Source organism: Pollachius pollachius (genome assembly GCF_949987615.1).
Source record: "Pollachius pollachius genome assembly, chromosome: 1".
In the NCBI taxonomy this organism is placed as follows: Eukaryota; Metazoa; Chordata; class Actinopteri; order Gadiformes; family Gadidae; genus Pollachius; species Pollachius pollachius.
The window spans coordinates 38,730,625-38,755,816 of record NC_136934.1 but is presented as its reverse complement, the minus strand read 5'-3'; the positions used below and the strand labels follow the sequence as shown (position 1 = coordinate 38,755,816).

Sequence of the window (25,192 nt, the reverse complement as noted above, 5' to 3'; positions counted from 1 at the left end):
AAGAATGTAATAGATGCAGAGTCATTTGGCAGTGTCAGATAGGCCGGCCAAAAGTGTTATCAAAAGTACCTTGGTAATATCAGGGTGGGAGCATTTGGACAGGCAGGAGGCCACAACGCAACAGTCTGACAAACACCATTCCTTATGTCATCTTCTGGAGGATAGCTGCAACAAAAATGATGTGTACCGGTCATCAAATCAGTGAAAACCGAAAAAAAATGGGTAATATAATTTTGAATATAATAAATCTTGCTCTGTCGGAGAGGAAGATAAAGAGTAAATCAGTCACGGAGAAGCGGTGCTGTCCAGGCCTCCCGTGGCCTGCATCCAACGACCCGGGGTCAGCGGATTGATAATGAAGTCTGTGTGGTTACTGGACAGTTTAATGATGCCTAAGCATATCCCTTTGGTGAGTTAGCTGGAGGCCAGGAATGTGCTGGAAAGCTGGGAATAGTTGAGCGACATTAGCCAACCTTAATCACACTCTATCCCTCTGGATTTAGCACAGAAAAGGGTGGGGGGGTTGTACTGGGGATTTGTGCTGTGGTGTTTCTTTCAAATCAGATGTGCTACTTATGAGAGCGCTGTGTACGGTTATCTGTTGTGCCCTTTGCTGTTTAGATGCTCAGTATACACGGTTTACGTCGCAGTTAATGTCACGTGTACCATCCCTGCAAGAGAAGAGATGAACTGATAAATATGGCCTATGTATTCATCACTTTATCTTGGCTTTTATGGAACTTTGTGGTAAAATGTAGCAAAATAAATCATATTCTGCCAATCTCTACTACACGTATGTTCTGTTCACTTAACATTAGAACAGGGCTGAGCTTCCCCTTGATAGCTTTATTAAATGATGGATGGGTTTCTTGTTTTTGTTTTTTTATTTTCTTATCAACCAGAGAGTGGGCATATGAGCTGCTTGGAAGCTAATAGTGATTCATTTTTCAATATAAAATAACTCCCTCCTCCAAGAATGTTGTGTCATATTGACGAGTATTTTTGTGTACTATAGTGCCCTTAATTCCTCTGCTGTAAATAGTTGGATAATGATAAATGATACATATCATGATATTTCACTTGGTTGGCATCAGATTATTAAATAATTATGAGATAAATGTAAACTTGTGTGTGTCTCAGCGTGCTCTGTCTCGGGGTCGAGTTCAGTTCACCTGTTGGCCATACAGCTATGTTCATGTTACACGTCAACCGCTCTATTTTGCTCAGATCAGATTTTTTTTTACTGTTTACGTTGCGGTTGCATGGCCTGATATCAGATATGTGACAGATCTAGAACCGCATACAAATGTGGCTCAGATGTGATTATAAATAAGATCAGATTCCATGTGATATCTGTTGTTTATACTGTTCAGAATAAAATCTGATGTGTCACATGTGGCCAAAAAAAACGGCCACTTTTGGCCTTAGTTATCTTGGCAAAGTGGCCTTGTCTAACCATTCCCACATCGCTTTTACAAGCACTGCAGCCTACTCGCCAGTCCTTTGAGCTTGGAACATGCCCTCAATCTTAGTACCAATGACAGCTTGGTAAACTAAAACCTACCATGGGTAATTAATGCATGGACAGGCTTCAACTCCACTGTAGCTTTTGGGTTTGGTCACGCCTTAAACAAATCGGCAAGTCCTAGTCTGTTGTCACAGCGTTCTGATTAGTCCGTGGCTACCACAGCAGCCTTTCCTTGATCTTGTATTCATGTATCTTGCGTTCCCTTGCACGTCAACACCGCTGGGACGTGAATGACGACAGCCACAGGGCGTTTTGAAGTGTGACAGGAGACGTTACCGTGACTCCTCCCTCAAAGGTCGTTGAGGCCAGATCATTGTGCAGCGATGAACCACAACAAACATACTGAGATCTGATGTTTCATTCATGAGAGGTTCTGGCCCGGCTGCACAACAGTTTCCAAACATGCTGGTCCCCTGGTGAACACAGAGGGACCGGGAAGGAACCCGATTGTTGTTGTTGTTGTTGCTGAAAGCATCGTGGTGGTAACCGTTTGATTGGACGAGGCTTCTCGCCGGGACTCTGGTCAGTCTCGATGCCGGGAGCTGATAGGGTCGGAGCGGTGACCTCCTCCACCTGGTTTCTTCACACCCCGCGACACTAGTACGGGCCCAGGTCCAACGAGGTTGTGGATCTGAGCAGTGATGTCATCATCGAGACACATGCTTTGGGAAGGGAGGCAGCCGACGGATCTTGAAAGAGATGCCGGTAAACGCCGGCTTTGATTAAGCATGTTATTGTAATGAAATCCGTCTTCAAACAGCGAGTGGCGAGTGCGACGCCGTGAGGAACGCGAAAGGTCTCGGCTAAGAGGGGAACGGTGCTCTCTGAACCCACGGGTAATTTGTTTTCCCTTTCAACAGCTCCGATAAATGTTTGGCACATTGAGGCGATGTGTCACTGTGTAAATCGCTGTCGCATTAAAGAATATCTATATATATTGTTTGATCAACGCTCTCAGCAAAGGTCTTCCTTCACTCAATCTAATCTGCCTAATTTCCGCCTCTCTGTTTCTTTAATTCCCCCCCTCTTTCTCTCTCATCTCTCTCTTTCGCTCTCTCATCCTGTCACGTTTTAAGTTGTGTTGGCAGCGTAGCCAGCACGCAAGAGTTCACTGGGGTCGGAGGTCAACCTTGTTGCCTCGGGAGAGGGGGAGAAGGCCTTAGAAGTGGCTGTATATTTATGATCCGCTCCCGTACTGTGGGCCTTTGTCCCCATGACAACACTCGCAGTGTTTGACAGAGGGGATTTACTCGTAGTGTCGTGTACCGCTCAACATCCTGAGGGGTGGGGGGGTCGGGGGGGACATCAGTGTAGATGACGGGGAATGAACTCACTAAAGAGCAGATGAGAGGCTCCCGCTGGTGACCTGCACGCCGCTAACACCCCGTTTGTGTGTGTGTATGTGTGTGTGTGTGTGTGTGTGCGTGCGTGCATTTGTGTGTGTCTGTCTGTGTTTTTTGCGTGGGCGCGCTTGTGTGTCATACCAGTGTCTCGCTGTCTATATATGCCAACCACGGTCTTGAGGGGAATCTCTTTTTTATTGTTACCGGCCGGATTGGATTGACCGATAACTTGTTGATGTTGTGGAGAATGAGAATTCTTTGGAAAATTCTGCAGGGCAAATGCATCATAAACGCGCAGGGGGGTTGGCAAACATTTGTATAATGGCTACCGCTCTCTCCATGTTTCTGGGTCAAAAGATAATCGTCCATTGAGTACACTTCTTCTTCCTCGTCTGTGTATCTGCTGAGAAACCCAAGCCACATGCATTGATCTGGTCGGCTCTGGAGTGATGGGTACGAAGCAATGACGGATCAGAGCTAACCTATATGCCTCATATTTAGAACTTGTGGAGAACACAGCCTGCCACATCCAAACAGACACACACACAAACAGACACACACACGCAGACACACACGCGAGCGCAGAAATAGACACACGCAGTCTGACACACGTAACCCAAATGAGCTTCCACATCAGCTGTTTTCCTCGGAGTAGTCTAGTGTGTGTGGGTGTGTGTGATGGTTCAATAGCCAACGGCAGCCTGTGTGTCCCTGCTCGGCAACAGTAAACAGGAACTCTGTCATTCCTTTCTCCGCGGCCAAATCGCCTAAACACAGACTCGGCTTGTTTACCCGCCTTTTGCTCTGGGATAAATAGAAGGGCACAGAGACTAACCCCTGATGTCTGGACTCTTCTGTCCATCTGTCTGTCCCAAGATTTCCTTCCTTCTGCCTATTTTAGCCGACCTGTGGGGCCGTCTGTCGGGCCACATCAATCTGTCCATGTGTTCCCCTATCTGTCTCTGTGGTGCATCTGTCACTCATGCCCCTCTCCCTCTCTCCCTCCCTCACTCTCTGTGCTGGTGTCGTGTCTTTTTTCAAACAGCTGCTGCACATCTGCATCGAGGGCTGGGGAAACTGGCGCTGGTCGGAGCCCTTCAGCGTGGACAACGCCGGCACCCTGCTGAGAACCATCCAGTACAAGGGCCGCACGGCCTCGCTCGTCATCAAGGTGACGCAGCTCAACGGGGTCCAGAAGCAGGTAGGCCTCCGGTGCGGCTGTTTGAGGAAGGCCCCCCTAGGCCCAGGTTCATACAGGGGGTGCTGTTGCAGTGATCAGCAGCCAGATGTTGTGCAAGTGTTTCATTGCGTGCGTATTGTTTTGCGAAGGTCCCGTTCCGCACAGTTTGAATTACAATAGTTTGAAATATTCCGACGATATTTTTCGACCAACACACAACGATACACAAGTGTGTTTAATTTTTGAATTGTTGCATTATTAAAATCAGGAGAAGGGAGTTACGTTGTTATGCCCAGCAGGACTGCTTTTTGTCGTCTGTCTGTACCAAACCCTATTTCCTTCCCTGACTCTTTGATGCGCCACGGCCATGTGCAGTGTTATGATATTGTTCCTTATGAGAAGCAGACTGCGTTCTGCTGGGTTTTCGTAGTACGTGTTGTAGCACTAAAAACAAAAGCGTTTTACCCTCCCCCCCCCCCCCCCCCCCCCCCCCCCCCCAGGCCAACCAGGCCCATAAACCACCCGTCTCCCAGTTACTAGGAACACGGGTCATGTCTGAAAGATTGATTTTGTTTTGCTTGTGCACATCGCGGCCACGCCGCTCGCCGCCTACACAACATCGGAAAGAATTCAGGGGTGAATCACGCGAATAATGGGTTTAGCCATCAGCGCGGATCACACAAACAAGGAGCCTGCCCTGCGATGACTGAAGGGCGGGCATGGAAGTTGGTCACGCTGTGTGCATGAGTCTGGTGTCACATGACATGTCCCTGTTCCTGTGTCCCCCAGACGTTCCCAGCCTTGTTTGTTTTCCAGAAGCCTCCTCTACCTTTAGATTACCCACACACACACATCACAGACACACGCCACCCTTGTACTGTTTAGACTACACGTCAGATAACATGGCATCCAGACATATGACTGGTCCGCTAGTTCATCCACTGGGAACTTCACCCCTCCCAGTTTCCAGTGGCAGTGTATCAACCGGGTGAAAGTGTATCGCGCACACTACTCATGCCCCCCCCCCCCGCCAACACACACAAGCACCAACACACCCATAGCCACATAGCGCTTTTATTGTGATGTGCTTTTATTGTTCACAGTGCTCCCTGGTGCCGACTGCAGTTGAGAAATCTCCGGCGTACATTAATGTGACACTGATTTATTCGTGTACTCGCCCACATCACAGAGCAGACACATCACAGGGCGTCCTGCGAGCCCGGGGCGGTCTCGGAGGCAGGCGAGCTGGGAGCCAGGGGGGTACGTGGTGCGCGGCCCGCTACGTGAGGGGCCACTCTCTGAGTCGGCGCCGCGCACAGCGCAGACGTTGACTTTCCTCGGATGCACTGTCCGCGACTCCTTGATCCCATTGTTTGCAAATATTTAAAACGATGGGCTGTAAAATCAAGCACAAAAGTGTGAAACCGTACCGAAATGTTTTAGTCATGAGTCCGTGTCTCCGCAAAGTGAAAAGTTGGGCATGTGTCGTGCCAAGTCTTTTCGTACGCAGATGTCCACTAAGCGGAATGTAAACACAGTGCTTAAAACTGAATGCGTCGATATCAATAAGGGCTTATTTTTATTGGAGGTCGATTTGTTTTCCCGTTCCAAATTTCATAATGGTCGTTTGCCTTCAGTAGGTTTTTCCGTTGGATGTATATACATTTTCATTCTGTGTTTCTCGTAACATTTCCCCCCTGTTTCTCTGGGCAGCGTAGCTCTCAGCTCAGTCACGTCCCGCTCTTCACTGCTCTGTCGTCTTAACACAGACCGACCCCTCTCCACTTTCATTTGTGTACGTCCGCCTGTCAGTTTCTTGAGGGGCAAATTGAAGCGGTAGGGACTGTAGGGAGATGGAGAGGGGGGTAAAACCTTCCTCTGTCTGTGTCAGGTTGTGTGTGTGTGTCTCCCCGTTGGACCCAACGGAGGCGGGGCCGGGGGGAGTGGGCGCGGAGGGCTGATTGATGAGCAGGAGGAGCTGCCCCTCATTACATCTCCCTACCTCCCCCCGAGATCATTATCACAGCCACACACACATGTACACACCCGCAGACACACGTACACACACACACACACACCCACACAGACGCACGTGCAGACACAGTCAAACACACACACACACATAGACACACACACTAACACACACGTACACACACGCGCAAGCGCGGACACACAAAGATGCACATGCACACACACGCATGCACACACACACGCACTCAAACACACACACACAACCATACAGGCAGACATTCATACACACACTCGGACAGCTCCGTACGCTCATGTGCACACAGTTAAGCACACACTGATGCGTTGCACACACAGACACACAGGCTTATGAATACTAGAACGCATACACGGCAACACATGCACGCACACGCTTACAGTAAGAGGGTGGTGGAAACTATCAATTCTCCATTAGATATGCCGGTTCCAGATGAGAGGTGATCTGTGTGTAGGGGTGAGTGTGCGAGGCTAATCCCAAAGGCAATAATTTAACAACAAAGTTCAACTATTGGTCTGGCCCCAGCAACAGGCTTGTAACATCCAGATGCTCATCAGATGCATTCAGGAGGATCTGTTGTATCAGCAGCAGGGAGTTTTAATCATCTGTGGACTACGTCATTGTTGTTGTGTGTTTTGAAGACCATGTTGTAGATGGCCTTGTTAGAGAAGAAGACGTTGATGACTGTGGTTTGGACAATGATTATCAAAGATGAATGCATTTTTTTCCTGCTCTATGATGTGGTGTGAGGGAGTGTTGAGCAAGTGCTCTCTGTTTCTGAATTTCTTTCGCTCTCTCTCTCTGTTTGTCTGTCTTCGTCGCTCCCTCAATCCCTTCCCTCTTCCCCTCGTCTTCAGAAAACATGACTAGATTCTACTGAATAACCCCCCACCCCTGGTACTGGCTGAGAGTCATCAGTATGTGGTGCGAGGGAATGTTAAGTCTCTCTCTCTCTCTCTCTCTCTCTCTCTCTCTCTCTCCAGATCACCATCTGCGGGCGCCAGCTGATGTGCAGCTACCTGTCCCAGGACATCGAGCTGCGGGTGGTGCAGCACTATGTGGGCGCCGACGGCCAGACGGTGGTGCGGGAGCACTGCGACTGCCTGGAGGCGCGGGCCATGCTGCCCTCCTATGTGCTGGAGGACGCCGAGATGACGGAGCTGTGCGTCCGGGCCCGCGGCGACGACGACTGGTCCCAGGACCTGAGGCTGGACCGGGGGGAGGGCGAGCGGGCCGGAGCTGGAGGAGGCGGTGCTGGCAGTAGCTCTGTGGTGCAGGTAAGGTGGCTCTGACACACTGACGCTAACTCACTCTACCTTATCATACCCGCGTGAGCACGTTGACTTTGAGTCATTCAGCAGACGCTTGCATCCACTGCGCCTTGCCATGAGATTATAATGTGGATAATTAAAGCATAAAATCAAAAAGGGAAGCTACAAACAGTGCTCCGCAACTTGTTTCAAATAAAATCAAGAACTGGACTGGATCAGAGAGAATCAGAAAATATTACTCCTTATAGTACACTACAATTGAGTCTTTCCTAGAATACAAGAGGAACATAACAATCGACCACCTGATTACCTGGCCAGATCACGGGTGGCTTGTAACAGAACAACAGCTGAGCCCTACAAAGCTCTGCTATGTCTGTTGGTTTTTGATGCGTCACAAAGGCACCGTGGGCGCATTCAAATTGCTGGGTTGCTGTCCCTTCATCTGTATGTGTTTGGATTGGCCCCATATGCCTTCGGGCCCCCAGAGTGCCAAGCCACAGTGGACGGCGGTGGTGTCCTTGGGATTTCCGTGTCACCACACTGTCCAGCAGCAGCGAACTAAAATAGCCGAGGTTCAAAATTGCAGCAGACAGGCATAATATGCATGCACTTACACACACATTGCAAACACAAAGCGACCCTCAATCCCTCCCCCCCCCGTACACTTTTAACAATACAAATACAGTGTCCATGTTTGGAGACGCTGACCGGACCACCAACTGGGACCGGATCCTCCCCCGCTCCTCTGCCTGCCTGGGTGGGCCCCAGGGGACGGGGCCCCCCTGGTGTTCCTCCAGTAGGGAGCTGATGCAGATCCCCACGCGAGATTGGGCCTTCAAAGGGCCCGCTCTCGGTCCCCTAGTCGCAGCGGCGAGCTGTTGGAGAACACAGTTTACAGGCACTCATAACAACACGGCCCGGACAGGAAACACACAGAGATATGTGGGCACTGGGGTGGGGGGGATGGGGGGGGGGGGGGGGGAAGGCTTTGAAGGCACTTTCACACAGCCGAATGATTACACACACACACACACAGAAACACAGACACATGCACAAACACACGCTCACTCTCCGCTCACTTCCCCCTGAGGTATCCATTTTTATCTCTTGCTCTCCTCACTCTCTCCCTGTGCTTGTGCGCTTTAGAATAGAAGAGAAAATACTTAATTGTCTTCATTGCCATGCAAAAGTGAGATGTGTCTCTGCTTTCATATGCTGAAGTCTGCCATCCAAAGATGGATACATTAAAAAACAAAACGCGTCACGTCCAGACACATTAAACCAGGTACCAGGTACTAGAGGGGGAGGATTGAATCAGGGTTTTATAATGTGTATAAAATGCCGTGTGCTTGGGTACCAGGCTGGCTTCTAAAAGGGTTGCCCTAAATATTTGATGGCAACAAATCTTTATAGATGTTTTTATCTGCGAGTGATACTCTGAACCTTTGACCGGATGGCGGTAGCTGGAAGTGGTGTATATTGCATGACTTTATGCTGCTGCAGCTTCCCTGCATGTATTTGAATCATCTCTTTCATCAGTTGGAACCTAGCTCCCGCTCTCTCTTCTCTCCCTTCCGAGCAGCCGTTCATCACCCATTGGCTCAGAACGAGAGCGATGTCATAACTAGTAGCCGCTTCTTCAGTTCTCTCTATCTCTCTCTCTCTATCTCTCACTCTCTCCACATCAATCTTTAACTTCCCTCTCTATCTCTGGCCTGTAATCCAAGCTAGATATATCCCTCCCACCCATACACTCTCCTTCTTGATACCTTCTGTCTCTCCCTCCCTCGACCTCCCCTTCTCTCTATCGGCATCTTCGATCTTTCCCTATCTCACCGTCCTCCTCCTCCTCCTCCTCCTCCCTAATGGCTGAGGTTTCTCCCATTGCCCTGGTGTTTCATCCTCAAGGAGAGCCAGCGGGTCGCTGTAACCTCCCCTCCATGGATGAGGTTGTTTATAGTGGATGGAATCACAGCCGCACTGCCGTGCCAGCCAGATAACGTCTGCCCGTATGAATTACCTCCTTGACCTGAAGCTATGCATCCCTTTATCTTATCTCTTCTCTTATGTCTTAGTCCGAGCCAGAAACATGACAGATCTCAGTGTTTACTCTCCCTGTTTGCATCCTCTCAGAATAATCATCGCCGTGCCATTCACTCTCTCTCTGCCAACATCCCTGCTCTATTGTTAATGCACTCATACTGCATTGGCCCACATTGTCAGGGGCAAGGCTTTCACACAGAGGAGCTGATCAGGGGACACCAGGGACACATTAAGAGCCTGATGTCCTTAAGGGTGGGCCAGCACCCTCAAGCCTTTGCTTCTTGCTGGAACGGAATGGAATTAGTCTCAAACGCTTTTATCCAGTCACATGAAGGCTGTGAATATCGCTAAACCAAAACATAGGCCAAGCACATTTGTCATTGTTTCTCTGAGCCCCCCACCCACACAGACACATGCACACACAAACATAGACACACACACGCACACCCAAACAAAGACACACACACACACTTGCACAGGAGCCCGCACACCCAAACACAGACACGCACACACAAACACACACAAACACACACATACACACACACACACACACACACACACACACACACACACACACACACACACACACACACACACACACACACACACACATGCACAAGCAAACCCAAACACAGACAGACACACACACACACACACAACCACACACAGACACCAGCTTGTTGACCTCATGTGAACCCTGGCCATTTATTTGCCGTGCCATCACTAAAAGGGAAGAAGAGAGCACCCTTGAAACGTTGTGTTGGAAACCCCCTACAGCAGTGAGTCTGTTTCCTTACGTGCAGGTGCCGTGCTCCAGTGGGTGTTTGCTCTACGTGTGGTGTACCCTCATCACCATCGAACCACATTCTCCTCTGCAACAGAGAGTCGTGAGTGTCACACACACACACACACACACACACAAAGTGCCACGCAGGCACTCACAAACATACACATTCACTCACAGACGCATGCATGTACTTACACACACACAAACACACCCACACTCAGAGCCACGCATACATACACACACACACACACACACACACACACACACACTGCTCAATGTGCACATGCACCATGCTGTGGTGCAGCTCAACATTACAGTTCATTAAGTCCGCTCAAAGCCCATTTCATCATTTAGACATTAAGTTGAGGTTTTGTTTTGAAACCTGTTATTATTGTGTTTGGCTACGGCAGCTGCAACGCCAGTCCAGGAATTAACACCCGCAGTGATTAAATCTACCCCAGTGTGCAATTACGCTAGTGTATATTTACACATAGGCATCTACTGCTTCCACTAGGTAACGAGAACAATGTGTTATTAATTACCTACACAAACAAAGGCCTAACAAAAGCATGCTCACACACAGTGTTCCAGGGAACTAGAGTTCCACCGCGTGTAAGGAAATGTCACCCTTTGGGGAATTTGATATTGATCCCAAAAAACGAACATTTATCCAAAAGATATTAAATAAACACATCATTGATTCCCAGTGAATCAATCCAAAGGTCCAGCCCCCCAGACGCTGATACTTGTTTCTTTATAGATACTGTTAGGTCAGGGGCACTACTACAAAGCACTGGTTCACGCGGTGGTCAGTGTGTGTTAATGTGTGTAGTTCCTGCCTTGTAGGCTCTGAGTGTCCCCATCTGCCCGTGGCCTCAGGTGGTGTTCAGCCCCTTGTTCGTGATGCGGAGCCACCTGCCGGACCCCGTCATCGTCCACATGGAGAAGAGGAGCCTGGGGCTGAAGGAGAGCCAGGTGATCCAGGGCCAGGGCCAGCAGGAGCCGCTGCTGAACTCAGAGGCCGACCTCACGCACCACCTCACCTTCCAGGCCAGGTAACGTGGAAAACTACTCTACCCACAATGCAAGTGTGTTCTTTTGTTTTTTGGTTTTTTATGTATTAGTGTTTATGGTCTTTGTCCAAAAATAACCAAAAAAGGAACTGCATCTCCTTTTGAATCCACACACACCACACACAAATTCCTCTTCTGAAGCAGGCGGTATGAAGAAACACACTACTCATGGGTAGATATAACATATTAGACCAGGACTGCCATGGTATCTCTAGAGACCTAAAGCCCTAAGACATCGCAGAGATAGCTGCCAAGGGACACGTGAACAACCAAAGTCATCCATCACTTCTGACTCCAGGAAAAGACTGTATAATCCCTAAAAGAGATCCAGTATGCAGACGTTTCAAAACTGTTTTTCCCTTTAAACATGCCCCCTTCTATTACTGTCGCTGTTCCCTGAGGTATGGTGAAATAGTATATGAGGCAAATGGGGGCCAATAGTTTTGGAAATTAATTCAGTTCCTATTCCAGGCTCCACCTCATGCTCTAGACTACATCACTACCGGTAACCCATGCTAACGTCCCATCCCTCGCCCTGTTCCCAGAACTCTGCCCATGTGTTCTCCCGTACTCACAACGTGTCATCGTTCTGTGGTAACAGGAGACACTCCCCCGTGCTGGCACCATGCAGCGTCTGGGGGGTCATCAGGGGCCCCACGCTTCTGTTTTTGGTGCGGCACTCACACTCAAAGAGATGACACCCTCACTGAGGAGGGTGGCCACTGTCTCAGGTTCCCACAGCGTCAGCATCCCAGCAGCCAGCCACCGCTGGAGGCTGCGTGCTGCCAGAGCCCTGTCCCTGGGTCTGCCAGGGGGTGGGTGGGTGGGTGGGAAGGAGGGAGGGAGGGAGGGAGGGAGGGAGGGAGAGAGAGAAGGAGACACACTTTTTATTGTTTTTATTTCACCCTTGCGTTGGCAATGTAAAAGTATGCTTCCCATGCCAAAAGTACCCCAGAGAGAGAGAGAGAGAGAGAGAGAGAGAGAGAGACTTACATTCACACCACATACTGATGACTTTCAGCCAGCATCAGGGGTAGGGGGGGTTATTCAGTAAAAATCCAGTCATGTTTTCATAAGAAGAGGGAAGCGAATCGTCTAGTCCGTCTCTGATATTCACCACTCGTTCCAGCCGATTGGGCCAACTAATTTAGATAATTGGCCTAACAGATGGCAGGGTTCCGGACACTGGTGCGTGTGTGTGTGTGTGTGTGTCGGTATGTTTGTACATGGTAGAGGAATGTGTGTGTGGGTGGATGAGCACCGTATGAACGTACGCACTCCTGTGATTGTGTGGTCTATGCCCATGATCTGTCTCGGTCAGACCATGTTTGCCCGTTCCAGTGTGAGTGTGACAGTCCCCACCACCTCATCACAGACACAGACATCACAGGGACTGTGATTTGGTCTCCGTGCTCTTTGGGTTTTTTATTTATTTCATTTTTATAGCAGACGGTGCCCACGCGCGGACATGTTGTCCATATCGTCTTGCACCAGGGAAAGCTTCTCAGACACCACAAGCTCCAAACAAGTGTGGAGAGGACCAGCGTCGCCCCGCTCCCACAGCGTCTGCCTTGTCTCCCCGACGCTGTGCTTTGCCGATCCCTCAATGGAAAACAAATGTTCCTCGCGACTTAAGCTGATTTGCCATCGCTACAGACACTTTGGTGGTCATCTGAGACATAATAAGTCATTTGTGCACGCTGCAAACTTCTAGGGTTTCTAAAGTTATTAATGTCGTACTGTACTTGCGACGAGGTTCATCGCTTTACTTCAATATGTGTTTTGTTTCATAGAAATTAGGAGTAAAGTCCTCGTAAAAGACAATTTGTCAGTAGAAAGGCCTTTTCCTGACTGACTGAGCTGGACAGGATACAAATGTTCACAAGTTTACATGAAAGGATCTTTACGCAAGATCTCTATCCCTACCTGCTCGTTAAGACCCTATACTGGAATTTAAGTTTTTGTCCTAAATTTCCAAATGGTAATATTAAACAAACACACACACTCACACAATGTTTACCGATATTCCTACTGTACATCTGTGTTGACGTGTTTGACGTGTGTTCCCTGGTGACAAATCCCCTTTCTGGTGCTGTCTGGCCTTGTTTGGAACAAGCAACAGGGAAACGGCGGGTTGAGTCTAGCGGTCCCTCCCCCTCTCCCCCCCGCTCCATTAACCAGTGTTTAGGTATCTAGTCACAAAGTTTGTTTTGATGCTGGCTGCCATAAAGCAACCGCGGCGGACATGCTGTGACTGGGGATATTTCTGTATTCTGTTGTTGGAGGGGTCATCGTCCCTCTCTCTCTCTCTCTCTCTCTCTCTCTCTCTCTCTCTCTCTCTCTCTCTCTCTCTCTCTCTCTCTCTCTCTCTCTCTCTCCTCTCTCTCTCTCTCTTCCTCTCTCTCTCTCTCTGTCTCTCTCTTCCTCTCTCTCTCTCTCTCGCCCATCAAGGCCCGGCTCGGCGACAGCTAACCGCTGCGTCTCTTCAGGATGTCGACCGCAAGGCTCCTCGTGTTTACGAGCCGTCCCCTGTAGAGACCGCACTAAAAGCTGCCCTTAACGCCCACGCCCCCCCCCCCCCCCCCCCCCCCCTTCCTGACTCATCATCAACTGAACCCCCCCTCGCTTGGTGTTCATGCCTCATCTTAGCACTCCTCCACATACTCCGCCACCACCCTGTCCATTATTTGAAATGTCTCTTTACGCACACTCACACCCAAGCTCACGTTCACATAAAACCTCCTCTTGAAGTCGGGAACATGTCTCTCTCTACCCCCCCCCCCCCCCCCCCCATGTCCCCTTCTCCCCAAATCCCCCAACTCCGGGGCTGATCCAATCAGAGCTGATCCCGGTGCTGTGTGGGCCGGCAGCTCCTCTTTCCTTCCTGTAATTACACATAACTGTGGCCTCTAATGGACGAGGTAGCGAGAGAGGCCGTCTGCGGTCCAACCCAAACACAACAGACAGAGAGGGGGGGGGGGGGGGGGGGGAGAGAGAGAGAGAGAGAGAGAGAGAGAGAGAGAGAGAGAGAGAGAGAGAGAGAGAGAGAGAGAGAGAGAGAGAGAGAGAGAGAGAGAGAGAGAGAGAGAGAGAGAGAGAGAGAGGCTGAACCAGAAACTGTCCCCTCCATCCCCTTCTATATGATGTACCCTCCATGACCGACAATGATCACCCCAGAATCATCCTCTCGTACCCTCTCTTCAAACCCTTCACACACACACTCACACATCCGCAAGCACGCACACACGCATGCAAAGCTTAGCTCTTCTGCTTCTCCTCAAGCAGACCTGTAACCAAACAGGCCCTGGCGTTCCCTGTTCAGCACAATAGGCTCTATTAATAATCTCCCCCCCCCGGGGCGGAGTGGACCCGACTCCTTCAGCCAAGTGAAACTAGATGCCGCCCAAACACAGGCTGCCATTAGACACTTTGGACAGTTTGTTTGTTTCAAAGCCATAATTGACCAGTGTCTGGGGCTCCACAACCCAATAGGATTATTGACTGCTGCTGAGCCTCTACTGTGACCGTGGTGAATTACCACTCGCGGGAGGAAAAAGTGCAAGGCAGCGGGAGGAATCGAAACAAAGGGAGAGATTCAACTCCACGTTGAGGTTTCCGGGGACCCGGGGAAGGAGGGAGGTGAACCGGGGGTCGCTCGGTGCGCTCCCAGCCAGCGAACAATGCGGACGGTCACCGACGGTCGCAAGATGTCCCCCGCGGTTTACGAAGGCCGACGTCTGCGCCGTTCATGTCGTTGGCCACAAAGTACACCAACGCTCTTCGAAGCCGTCGACCACATGACCCCCCCCCCACGTCCCCCCCGTCCCCCCAAAGTCATCTCCCACGGCCCGCTAAGAACCCCCTTCACTGGGCTGTCATGTTCACGCCGCTGTGTTGTGTCGTGGTTGTGTTTGCCTCCCCCAGGGAAGAGGAGGACGCCTCCCACTACGCCGTGCCCATCTCCACCGGCCTTATCAAGCAGATCGTCAACAAGGCGGGCGGGACGGAGAAGCCCCAGAAAGTGCTGGAGGACTTCTACGGCGCCGCGTCCACCACAGAGACGCCCTGGCCCTACATCTCTAAGGACACGGAAAGGTATGGCTCACCCCAACGCCAACGCTGACCCAGCCCCCTCCACATGGTCTACCACAGGGTCAGGTAGATGAGTCGCGAGCCATTTGCTCTTGATCCACACACACACAGAGAGAGAGAGGTTTGCTCAACGCAACGTTCATGATGGGTTCGACTCCTTGCCGAGAGACATGTCCTATTTTGTGGGTCCATGTACATGGCGCCAACTCTGAACGCATCAGAAAGACAAAAAGCGCCACAAGCCTGTCTCTGAGGATGCGTTATGATGTTCGGTTAGCATCATGTTTAGTCTTCAATGGGATTCTGCCCCCGAACTCAGTGTGCGTTGCCCGTAGATGTTTTTAATAAATCTTGAAGCAAGCATTAAATTATTTCAGTTGACACTCAACCCCTTGTCAGAAAGATCCAGAAATGCTCAAGACGGGTCTTTTATACCAGAGGTTTCTATTTAATTGCTGTCTCTTTGTTCACATAATAAAAAGCGTGCCGCTGCGACATGGCAGATCTGTGCAGGCTTATACACAAGCAGGCTTCCTGCTGTCCCCAGCGGGCCACAGATTAGAGCTGTCACAAGCAAAGTCCTCCATGCGCACACATGGCAAAGGGCTTCACATTCCCTCAGAACTCAGCCCGGGTTCCCAAGCCCGCTTTTTGTTCGTTTGTGTGTTAAGGAGGGCTAGTGTATATATATGGGTGTGTGAGTGTGTGTGTGTGTGTGTGTTTGTGTGGGTATGTCTTTTATCACAAGGCAATCACATCTTGATAGCAGTAAGTACAATGCTTGCCCACATCCTCAGCAAAAGGCATGCAAATACATACCCACAGACACACACACACACACACACACACACACACACACACACACACACGCACACTATAATGTGCTCAAACGCATGCACACAATGTACCACATCTCTGCTACACATGTGGCTTACCTTGATATTTCATACATGCATAGTGGTCTTTTAAGCACACACAAACACACACACACACACACTGAGGTCCCAGTGGATGGTTGATCTGTGGTGGTTTTGTGCTGGGTTTGTCTGTCAGTCAGACCTCCCTCCCCAGCCAGTGATGTTTGCCCATTAAAACACGAGCCCAAGGGCAAGGCCCGTCCTCTCTGATGGGACCTGACAGTTTGCCCAGGACTAAAATGTCCAATACTTGTTATGAAGGAAGAGGCAAAGAACGGAGTTTGACATAAAAACAATACCTTTCAAACGGACATGGTGATTCGTGTCGGCTGACGCGGCGCGAGGTATAAGCTGGTACATTTGTCTTCGCCTCCTTTCAACGCGGGGTTGCTGTGTTGTTTGGAAAGAGAGCGCAGCATTGGATCCACCGGACTCCTCGGGTGGGGGTGGGTCAATATTGTGTCTTCAGGGTTAGAGGAAGTTTAAAGCGTTAATGTTGTTTTATTCCCCTCTGTTGGGAGTTTCAAGGCAGTGGGGCACCTCAGCAATCACAGAACAAACATCTTATACTGGTGGGACGGAATGGTGCGTGAGTGTGGGTATGTGCGTATGCATGTGCGTGTGAGAAAAGCCCTGAGGACCAGCGTCCCAGTGTTGGCAGGCCCTGCCAGAAGCTGCCCAGCTCATTTCTCTTAATTAGCTCCGTAATGTGATTCATTAGCCCTGCCCTATGCTGGGCCCTTAACCTTGAGGTCATGAAAACACAAACACACGCACACACACAGAAACAGACACACACACACACACACACAAGCCCACGCGCACACTGTGTGCCATGCTCTACATGCCCTTGCGTGCTGTCATGAACTCACACCACAGAACAGTCACAGCGGGGAACCGCCTCACAGCGCTGTGAAGGGTTATGTTGTCGGGAAAATGATGTACACTACAGGGCCGGAAGGCTTGGCTAGGTAGGAGCCGGGTGCCCCCACAGGGCGGAGGCCAGGCATGGGGACTTTGAACCTCCGGGCTGAGTGAACTGTTTGTCTCCCTCTGGTTGTGTGGCGCCCAGCTCTGTTTAGGAGTCACAGAGACCGCTACGGCCATGAAACGCCTGTGGTAGCAGTCGGTGGGCACATGAAAAAGTGTCCCTGTTTAGGGTTTCTCTGCCCATGTACGATCGGAGCCTTCTCGCCCAGATGCCCGGTCCACAGCTGTTTGGATCGGCATCAGTTGTTTGCAAACAGTTGCTGTGTGTGTATGTGTGGTTTCGCAGGAGGTTTCCACTGTGTTAATGGTCAGTGGAGTGTGACTGATGTGGGAAAAGCGTTGTTTATCTACATTACATTTAAATGCCCTTTTATGATTGTCAAATGCTCGGTTTTCTTCTTTTTTTGGCATACCCTAAGACAAAGGACAGCACAAACCAAGAGAAATTACAATGCCTTTAATCTTGTGGTGGTGTGGACGGGTTTGTTCGCCAACACAGCCATGTGGTCTTGTAGCATTACAGCACTACAAGTGGGTTTTAGGGTATTATGTATTTATAGTAATATGTTTTGGACTGCGTTCAGAGCCTTGATGATCTAAGAGCTCACCACATGACGGCTCAGCGCAGAGTGCCTTCTCATCTGTCTGACTGGTCGTCTTGCTATTGTCTTGTGTGTCAGCACTCATATTGACAGTAGCAATCGCTGAAGTTGTCCGAGGGGAACATCAAAACTATCCTGTAAAAACTCCTTATACGGTGCTGGAGGTAAGATTTGGCATTTCGGTGCAGGTTGATAGAACTGCCGTAAACTTCTGTCAGTCATAAGTGAGTGAAAAGTGCTGGGAGAGTTTCTCTTTCGAGTTGACTGCGCATGCTGAGACCGCTGCCTCTCGCCTCTATGAGACTATTTCGATTTCAGATCACCCCCGGCTCATTTCTAACCAATCAGGGCCTCTCTTCCTTGATTGGTTAGAGGAATCTATCTTGCCTGTCAATCACACGTCTGTGAATGCAATTCTTCCCTTCCCAGCGGCTTTAATGTTGTTGTTTTTATATCTAATACTTGTCTTACATAGAAGGCAATGGTTCTTGGCTCTTCCTCCTATTGACCCCACTGCATTACTGCCACTAAGGGGCTGCATGTTTCCCCCTGCAGGAGCGTCCTGGAGCCCGTGGCCCAGTGGGACAGCCCCATGCAGGTCAAGCTGTCCTGCTGGAAGGAGGGCCTAAACACCCTGCTGGTGGAGCTGCTGCCCTGGGCCCTGCTGGCCAACCACTCCCGCTGGGACCTGTGGCTGTTTGAGGGGGAGACCATCGTGCTGCAGATCCCCGCTGGCAAGGTCATCGTGCCGCCAAACTTCCAGGTGGGTGGGCGGCCCGGCCCCTACCCTCCACTCTCCCTGGACTCTGTATGGGAAGGCCAGAGGGGTACAGGGGGTGTGTTGTGTCTGAAACTGCTGCAGTGTTTCGGGTGCAAGACGTGGCAGAGCAAAGTTTTCATTAGCCCGGAGAATTTATGCTGATTTAGAATTTCACCTCTACACAACTCTCTTGAGTCCTCTCAAGATGTCCTGGTTTCACCAATGAAACAACCCATGATGCATTCTGATGTACAAGCCCTGTAGAGCTCAGGTAGATGGCTGAAGTGGTTAGCTGGGGCGATAGGGAAGCCCCTGTGACCTGCTGCAGTCCATCTCACAGCGCATGGTCCCTTGTTACCATGTCATCCATCATCAACACGGTTGTTATCAGTGACCTCCTTTTCAATCGAACCGAGCAGGTCAGAATCAGGAGCACTGCGCATGCATAGGAACAGCTGCTTTGTGTTTGATTGAGTCCTGTTGTTGTAGTGGAAGTGAATGTGAGTATGTGCTCCCTCACGCCGTTCACTGTGTCATCTTGGACCTCTTATCGTTTGCCGTCCTCCAGCAGGCCTTCCAGGTGGGGATCTACTGGGCCCACACCAACACGGTCCACAAGTCCAGGGCGCTGAAGCTGGTCCACGAGCAGACCTCCCCGCGCTGGAAGGAGGACAGCGGCAGCGAGATGTTGACCCTGGACGAAGAGGGCTGCGTGGAGGCAGACATCCCCCTGGGAGCCCTGCAGGGAGGCCAGAAGGTGAAGGCCGTGGAGCGGGCGTAGCGTAGTCTAATGCTAAGCTACAAGATTTGCTGTTTGTTATTTTGAAATAGACGGCACTAGAAATTGCCGTGTGAAATGGATACAAAAACAAATCACAGACTTAAACATACTTTACATACTTTATTATCATACTTTATTGTCCCCGAGGGCGAAGTTTGTGACTGATAGAAGAACGGATATGTCATTACTGACACGCATACATTTATCACTCAAACAAAATGGAAAGCTATTGAATCCTGCAAGTGTCTGGTCCTTTGTACAGTGATTTACAATGAATCTGCTCCTCATCTGCTTACACTTGGGGATTAACTACAAGGAAGCGAGTAATATCCTTGCTTTTGCAATTCAATACAGCGATATTCATGTATCGCTTGTGATCAACTCCAGTGTTAAGTGGTGCCGCTTAAACGTACCCCTAAACTCCTCCACTGGCTGCGGGGCTGTTTCTCCCCCCCCCCTCCCACAGGTGTGTCAGTTCTGCGTGTCGTCGGTGGTGAGGCAGGGCATCCAGGTGCTGCAGGTGGAGGACCGCACCATCCTGCTCAACAACACCCCCCACACCATCCACTACAGACCCCTGCTGGCCCACCGGGCCCTTGCTGCCACAGACCAGGTACACACACATGCACAAACACATGCACGCACGCACCTACGCACGCACACGCACCATGCACACGCCCTCGCCCCGAAAGACAAGGTACACACACGCACCATGCACACGCCCTCTCCCGCAAAGACCAGGTACACACACACACACGCACCATGCACACGCCCTCGCCCGCAAAGACCAGGTACACACACACACACGCACCATGCACACGCCCTCGCCCGCAAAGACCAGGTACACACACACACACGCACCATGCACACACCCTCGCCCCCAAAGACCAGGTACACACACACACACACGCACCATGCACACGCCCTCGCCCCCAAAGACCAGGTACACCGGCCGGTCGGCGGAGCCCGCGAGGAGGATTGACTTGATCTATAAATGAAGTCCCTCCATCTTAATTGGCTTAACACCATGACCAACATTCTGAAACATCCACATTTGCCTCAAACAATGTTAGGCTTACAGCCCATGTAAATAGTTGTGAAATAATGTTCTTGTTGTTCTTTTAATTGTTTGTTACTCTGACTGTTCTGTTTGACATTGTGGAAAGGATGTAAGTGAATTATTCAGAGCATGATGCATTTTAAATGGCATCACTTTTGGTATTGTTTCTTTATCTTTCTTAAAACAATTGTAGCTGAAAATAAACATAGCCAAATTACAACCAATAGCTTCAGTCATTGAGGGCAAAAATAGGCCCAGATTTGTTTATTTACTTTTACAAATCAAGAGTAGGCCTGATTTAACTAATTTGCTTTGCATCCTTTTCTTCTGCTCTTGTAGTCAAAGACATGCTGCCTACCAGCTTTCAAAGTCCAATGCTGCCACTTCTTGGACTTGTATCAATTCACATAATTATCCCATCCTGCTATTTTGTAGTTCACCAAAACACCCTAAAACAACTTCAGTGTCACATACTTATACCACAATAGGCCACTATCAGTGCAAGCAGGCCAATGGCAACCAAGCGCGCAGTCCTTCCTCCCTCACTTTAAAAACTACCAGCCGCCACTGGTGCACACACACACACGCACACACACACACATGTGCACACACACACAATCACACACACACCCACACACACTATCTGAAGATTTGACCGATCATCTATGGGTGCAGCCTGTGCTGCACGTACACTTTGTTTCACAGAGTGAACACATTTATTTTCACATGAGGCTAAGGTTATACCCTGGCTCAGCCCGCCAGATTCACTGAATTGTGTGTTTCACTGCATATTTCCGGGTCTAATTCTGCTGGGTTTATTTGGCAAGCAAGAAATCAAAAAAGATGAAAGAGGAGGGGGAAAAAAGAAATAATACCACATATGTAATAATCTACAACAAATAAATTCGACATCTGAGTTGGATAAGAGAATAAATGCTTGTGTATGTGTTTTGTGTGTCGCTCCCAGACAGCTGAAGTCTCTGAACTAAGGGGAGCGCACACACGTACACATGCATGCACACACAGTGCAGGGATATATCAAGCCGTTTTACCATCAGATCAAGTTGCTCCCCCCACCTCTCTCTCTCTCTCTCTCTCTCTCCCTCTCCCTCTCCCTCCCTCCCTCCCTCCCTCCCTCCCTCCCTCTCCCTCCCTCCCTCCCTCCCTCCCTCCCTCCCTCTCCTCATGGTTCTCACCATGTGGGCCACGGCACTTCATGGAGACATTAGACAAACACCCAGAATTGGATGCAGGTTTCCCCTCCACCCTTCTGTCGCTTTCATCTGCGCGTCCCCAAAGGCAGCGGCGGCAGCATCGCGGTGACATCATTCATCCGCTCCCCAGATCCTCTTGAAGGGAGATGGCATCGCCTGCCAGTCACCACTAATTGACTGAGAAACCTTTAAGGGAGGGGAAAAAAGAAAAGAGCGCTGGCAATGGGCTTAACAATAACACCCGCCGCAAACAAGGGCAGGAATGTCTTTTGTAGTCGCGGGTTAATCATCATGTTCAGGGCCTGGGCCCCGCAGCCCTCGCTGCTCACTGGCTGGTAAACCAACCCAGCACGGCTCCTCTGCTGCTCATCTAGCGCTGGGCTCGCCGCGCACCAGACCGGAGCGCAGTCACACGGCGGCTCTGCACTGTATCTCGTTCTGTCACATCCTCCAGCTTGCCGTTGCTGGTCTTTTTCTTCTTCATCTTCTTCTTCTTCTTCTTCTTATTCTTTTGCTTCTGAATCGCGCCGTTACCATCTTGTATATTCTCTTCGATATATGCTCCCTTTTATTTCTCATTTTCTTATTTTTGAAAAAGTAATGGGAGAGCAAAGCTAATGCGGCCACTACATTCCGATCCCCAACCGGAACTCCTATTTCTCATTTTCCTCATTGTTTTTCTCCTTTGATTCTGATTTGCTCCGTCTGGTTCTTCTCTTTTCTCTCTCTGCCATCCTCCGTGACTTTTACTCCTCTAGTACTACTCTTCCTCTTCCTCTTCCTTGTTTATATTGTTCTCCTCTACACTATGCACCTTTCCCTTCTCCTCCCCCCTGTCCTCCTTCCTCACCTCCTCTCGGTTCCTCCTCTCATGCTGTGTTTCTCTCTAATGTGTGTGTGTGTGTGTGTGTGCCTTGCTCCCTCTCCTCCAGGCTCTGGATCTCCCTGACTCTGCCGGGTTCACCCTCCCCCCCATGGTGGGGGGCGGCACGGCCACGCCCTGCTCGGTGCCCTGCTGGGACCAGCTCCTCGACGGCCCTCAAGGGGAGGTGGTCTCCCCGCTGCCCCTCAAACACATGCTCTTCAGCCTGGATCCCAGGGCCCTCGACGCCGGGGCCGGGGCCCCGTGGAGCCTCCCGGCCCTGATCCGAGCAGACTTTCCCAGGCAGAGCGTCTCCGTTCCGGAGGAGCCCGTCGCCGGAGGAGGGGCACTGATCAGCAGGTGGGTGAAGCCGGTCCTCTATCATCTATGAGTAAGACAGGGAGGTAGGAGCCAGGACACGACCCCCCCCCCCCCCCCCCCCACCCACCCACACACACCCACTCACCCCTTAAACCTCATCTATTGTCGCCAATCGTCGATGAAACACGACAGGATCACGGATCATGCTCTCTCGCACTCAGTTCACACAGCGATCTGTCACGTGTGTTAAGCTCCGCCAGCGGTGTGCGCACACTGCCCCTCCACACTGATGTCACGGTGAAGCGGCGACCTCGGTGGGGACGTGGAGGGCTGGCAAACGCCGCATCACGCTTACTGTCAATGCGGGCCCCCGGCGACACACAGTGGAGTCAGCGGTTCAACACGGAGCCACGGAGCACAGGGAGAGCAATGCCCTCATCGTTTCCACTGCGGGGCTCCCATTCTCGCTCGCTCCCTGTCTTCCATCTCGTTGTCCTCCAAACGGTCCTCTTTTCTTCTTCTTTTTTTCCCCTCCTCTTCGTCTCCCAATGCGTCTACTCCTGTCTTTCTCTTTTTCCTCTGGGCCGGTCTTCATCTGGGGTGGCCCCAGTACAAAGCTCTTTCAGGACTCTGTTTGGACAGCTTCCCCATTACAGGGAACACAGAGAGTGTGCGTAATTAGGGCCCGAGAGCAAAGGGATTTTTATACCATGGCTTCCTTCACAGATACATACTTTTGTTCTTTGATTGGCCAGCTGTGCTTCAGTGCGTGTGTATGTGTGTGCATGCGCGTGCGGGTATGTGTTTGTTTCCCTCTAGTGTGTGCGTGTTGTGTGTGAGAATGTGTAAGTGTCCCCGTGTGTGTGTGAGTGTGTGTGTGTGTTGTCCGTCGACATGAACGTGTGTGTCACATAGGAACCCAATCACGCACACACACATACTCAGGAGTTTTAAAAGGGAAAAAACACGCACAGATGCAACGCCTGTGTTCAATTATGGTGCTGCCCGATGGACGTCCCTGGAGGGCCGAGAGACGTATTGGTGACATATTGGTGTTGATTACAACGTGCTCGCTCGGGGGCTGATGTAATGCAATGGCCTGTGTGTGTGTGTGTAACTCTGTGTGTGTGTGTGTGTGTAATCTATTTATTGTTGCGTTTGTCTCAGGGCTTTGGTGCTGACGTACCAGGAGCACCTCGGGGTGACGTACCTCAGCCTGAACGAGGACCCATGGCCGCCCATGCTCATCCACAACAAGTGTCCCATCCCCCTGCTTCTGAAGGAGAACCTCAAGGGTAGGCCCTGCTTCTTGTTCTTATTATATGTCCTCAGAGGGTGGGCCGTCCCAGTGCAGTGGGATAGCATCCCAGTGATGAGCCCTCTGCCTGGGATGCCTGCAAACGGAGGACCTTCTCACTGTCATGGAATAGGTTTCTAGTGTAAAACGGAGGCAAGCTTCAAGCTGAATCTGAAACAGTTGAAACAGTTGAAACTAGTAGCCGTGATATTATTTTGCTACACTGCATTTTTTCGTTGTCACTTCATATGCTGCCACCCATCCCGGACAGGTTTCTCTTGAAAAATAGGTTTTTATCCTCGAGGGACAAAATAAGAAAAGAAAAAAAGTAACATCATTTAAACAAAAGTCCAATTTCGTCATTCACCCATGCAGAGGCTGCTCCCTTCGCTCTCTGATGTGTATGTTGTGGTCTGCAGCGCATTCATCAGTGTACAAACCTGCTAACCAACCTGCCCTGGTCCCTTCCAGACACGCCCCGGGCTGAGGTGTTCTGCCGCCCCATCCCTGCCAGCGGCTCCCTGCACCACGAGCTCTACCAGCAGTACTCCAGCTTCCCCGACTGCCGGCAGAGAGAGGCTCTGCCCGCCCTGCTGCTGAAAACCACCTCAGAGCACGGCGCCACCAACTGGACCGACCCCGTCGACATCAACTGCCCTGGCACACAGGTAGGGCATTGACACGCACACACACACACACGCACGCACGTACGCACACACACACACACACACGTGAAAGATGAGGACAGGTAGAGAAATAATGGTTAATGTCCCCCCTCCCTCCCTGAACACAAACACACGCACACACTCTTGACCCCTCCCCATATCACTACCTCCTCCAGCGGGAGTTCAGTCCCATGACCTCAGACAGCACCAGCAAGACTTCAAGGAGTGAACTCACTAATGTGTGTTTGTGTCCCGGGTCGCCTCCCGGGCTCTGCCGGGTTGTGGGTGTCGGGGTGCAAAGGTGCACTGGGGTGCAGTGTCGACCGGGAATTGTGTTTTCTGCTCGTTAGCTTCGACAGTATGTGTGGTCCGGCTTATTAGGCATTGTGTTTCGAGGTTGT

General features: G+C 50.6%; 1 protein-coding gene across 3 annotated transcripts in view; it reads left to right on the top strand.

Annotated features, from left to right (window-relative positions):
- vps13b (vacuolar protein sorting 13 homolog B) overlaps positions 1 to 25,192 on the top strand; it is a 328,377-nt gene that overhangs the window by 289,338 nt on the left and 13,847 nt on the right. For 2 of the 3 annotated variants that reach the window (XM_079746792.1, XM_079746794.1), the window contains exons 47-57: positions 3,917 to 4,072; positions 7,040 to 7,333; positions 10,174 to 10,257; positions 11,037 to 11,212; positions 15,155 to 15,325; positions 18,387 to 18,594; positions 19,160 to 19,348; positions 19,839 to 19,985; positions 22,579 to 22,868; positions 23,997 to 24,124; positions 24,598 to 24,794. In XM_079746792.1, the coding sequence (XP_079602918.1) occupies positions 3,917 to 4,072; positions 7,040 to 7,333; positions 10,174 to 10,257; positions 11,037 to 11,212; positions 15,155 to 15,325; positions 18,387 to 18,594; positions 19,160 to 19,348; positions 19,839 to 19,985; positions 22,579 to 22,868; positions 23,997 to 24,124; positions 24,598 to 24,794 (2,040 nt within the window). The remainder of the gene's footprint in view (positions 1 to 3,916; positions 4,073 to 7,039; positions 7,334 to 10,173; positions 10,258 to 11,036; positions 11,213 to 15,154; positions 15,326 to 18,386; positions 18,595 to 19,159; positions 19,349 to 19,838; positions 19,986 to 22,578; positions 22,869 to 23,996; positions 24,125 to 24,597; positions 24,795 to 25,192) is intronic. The other variant, XM_079746793.1, reaches the window with a different exon arrangement.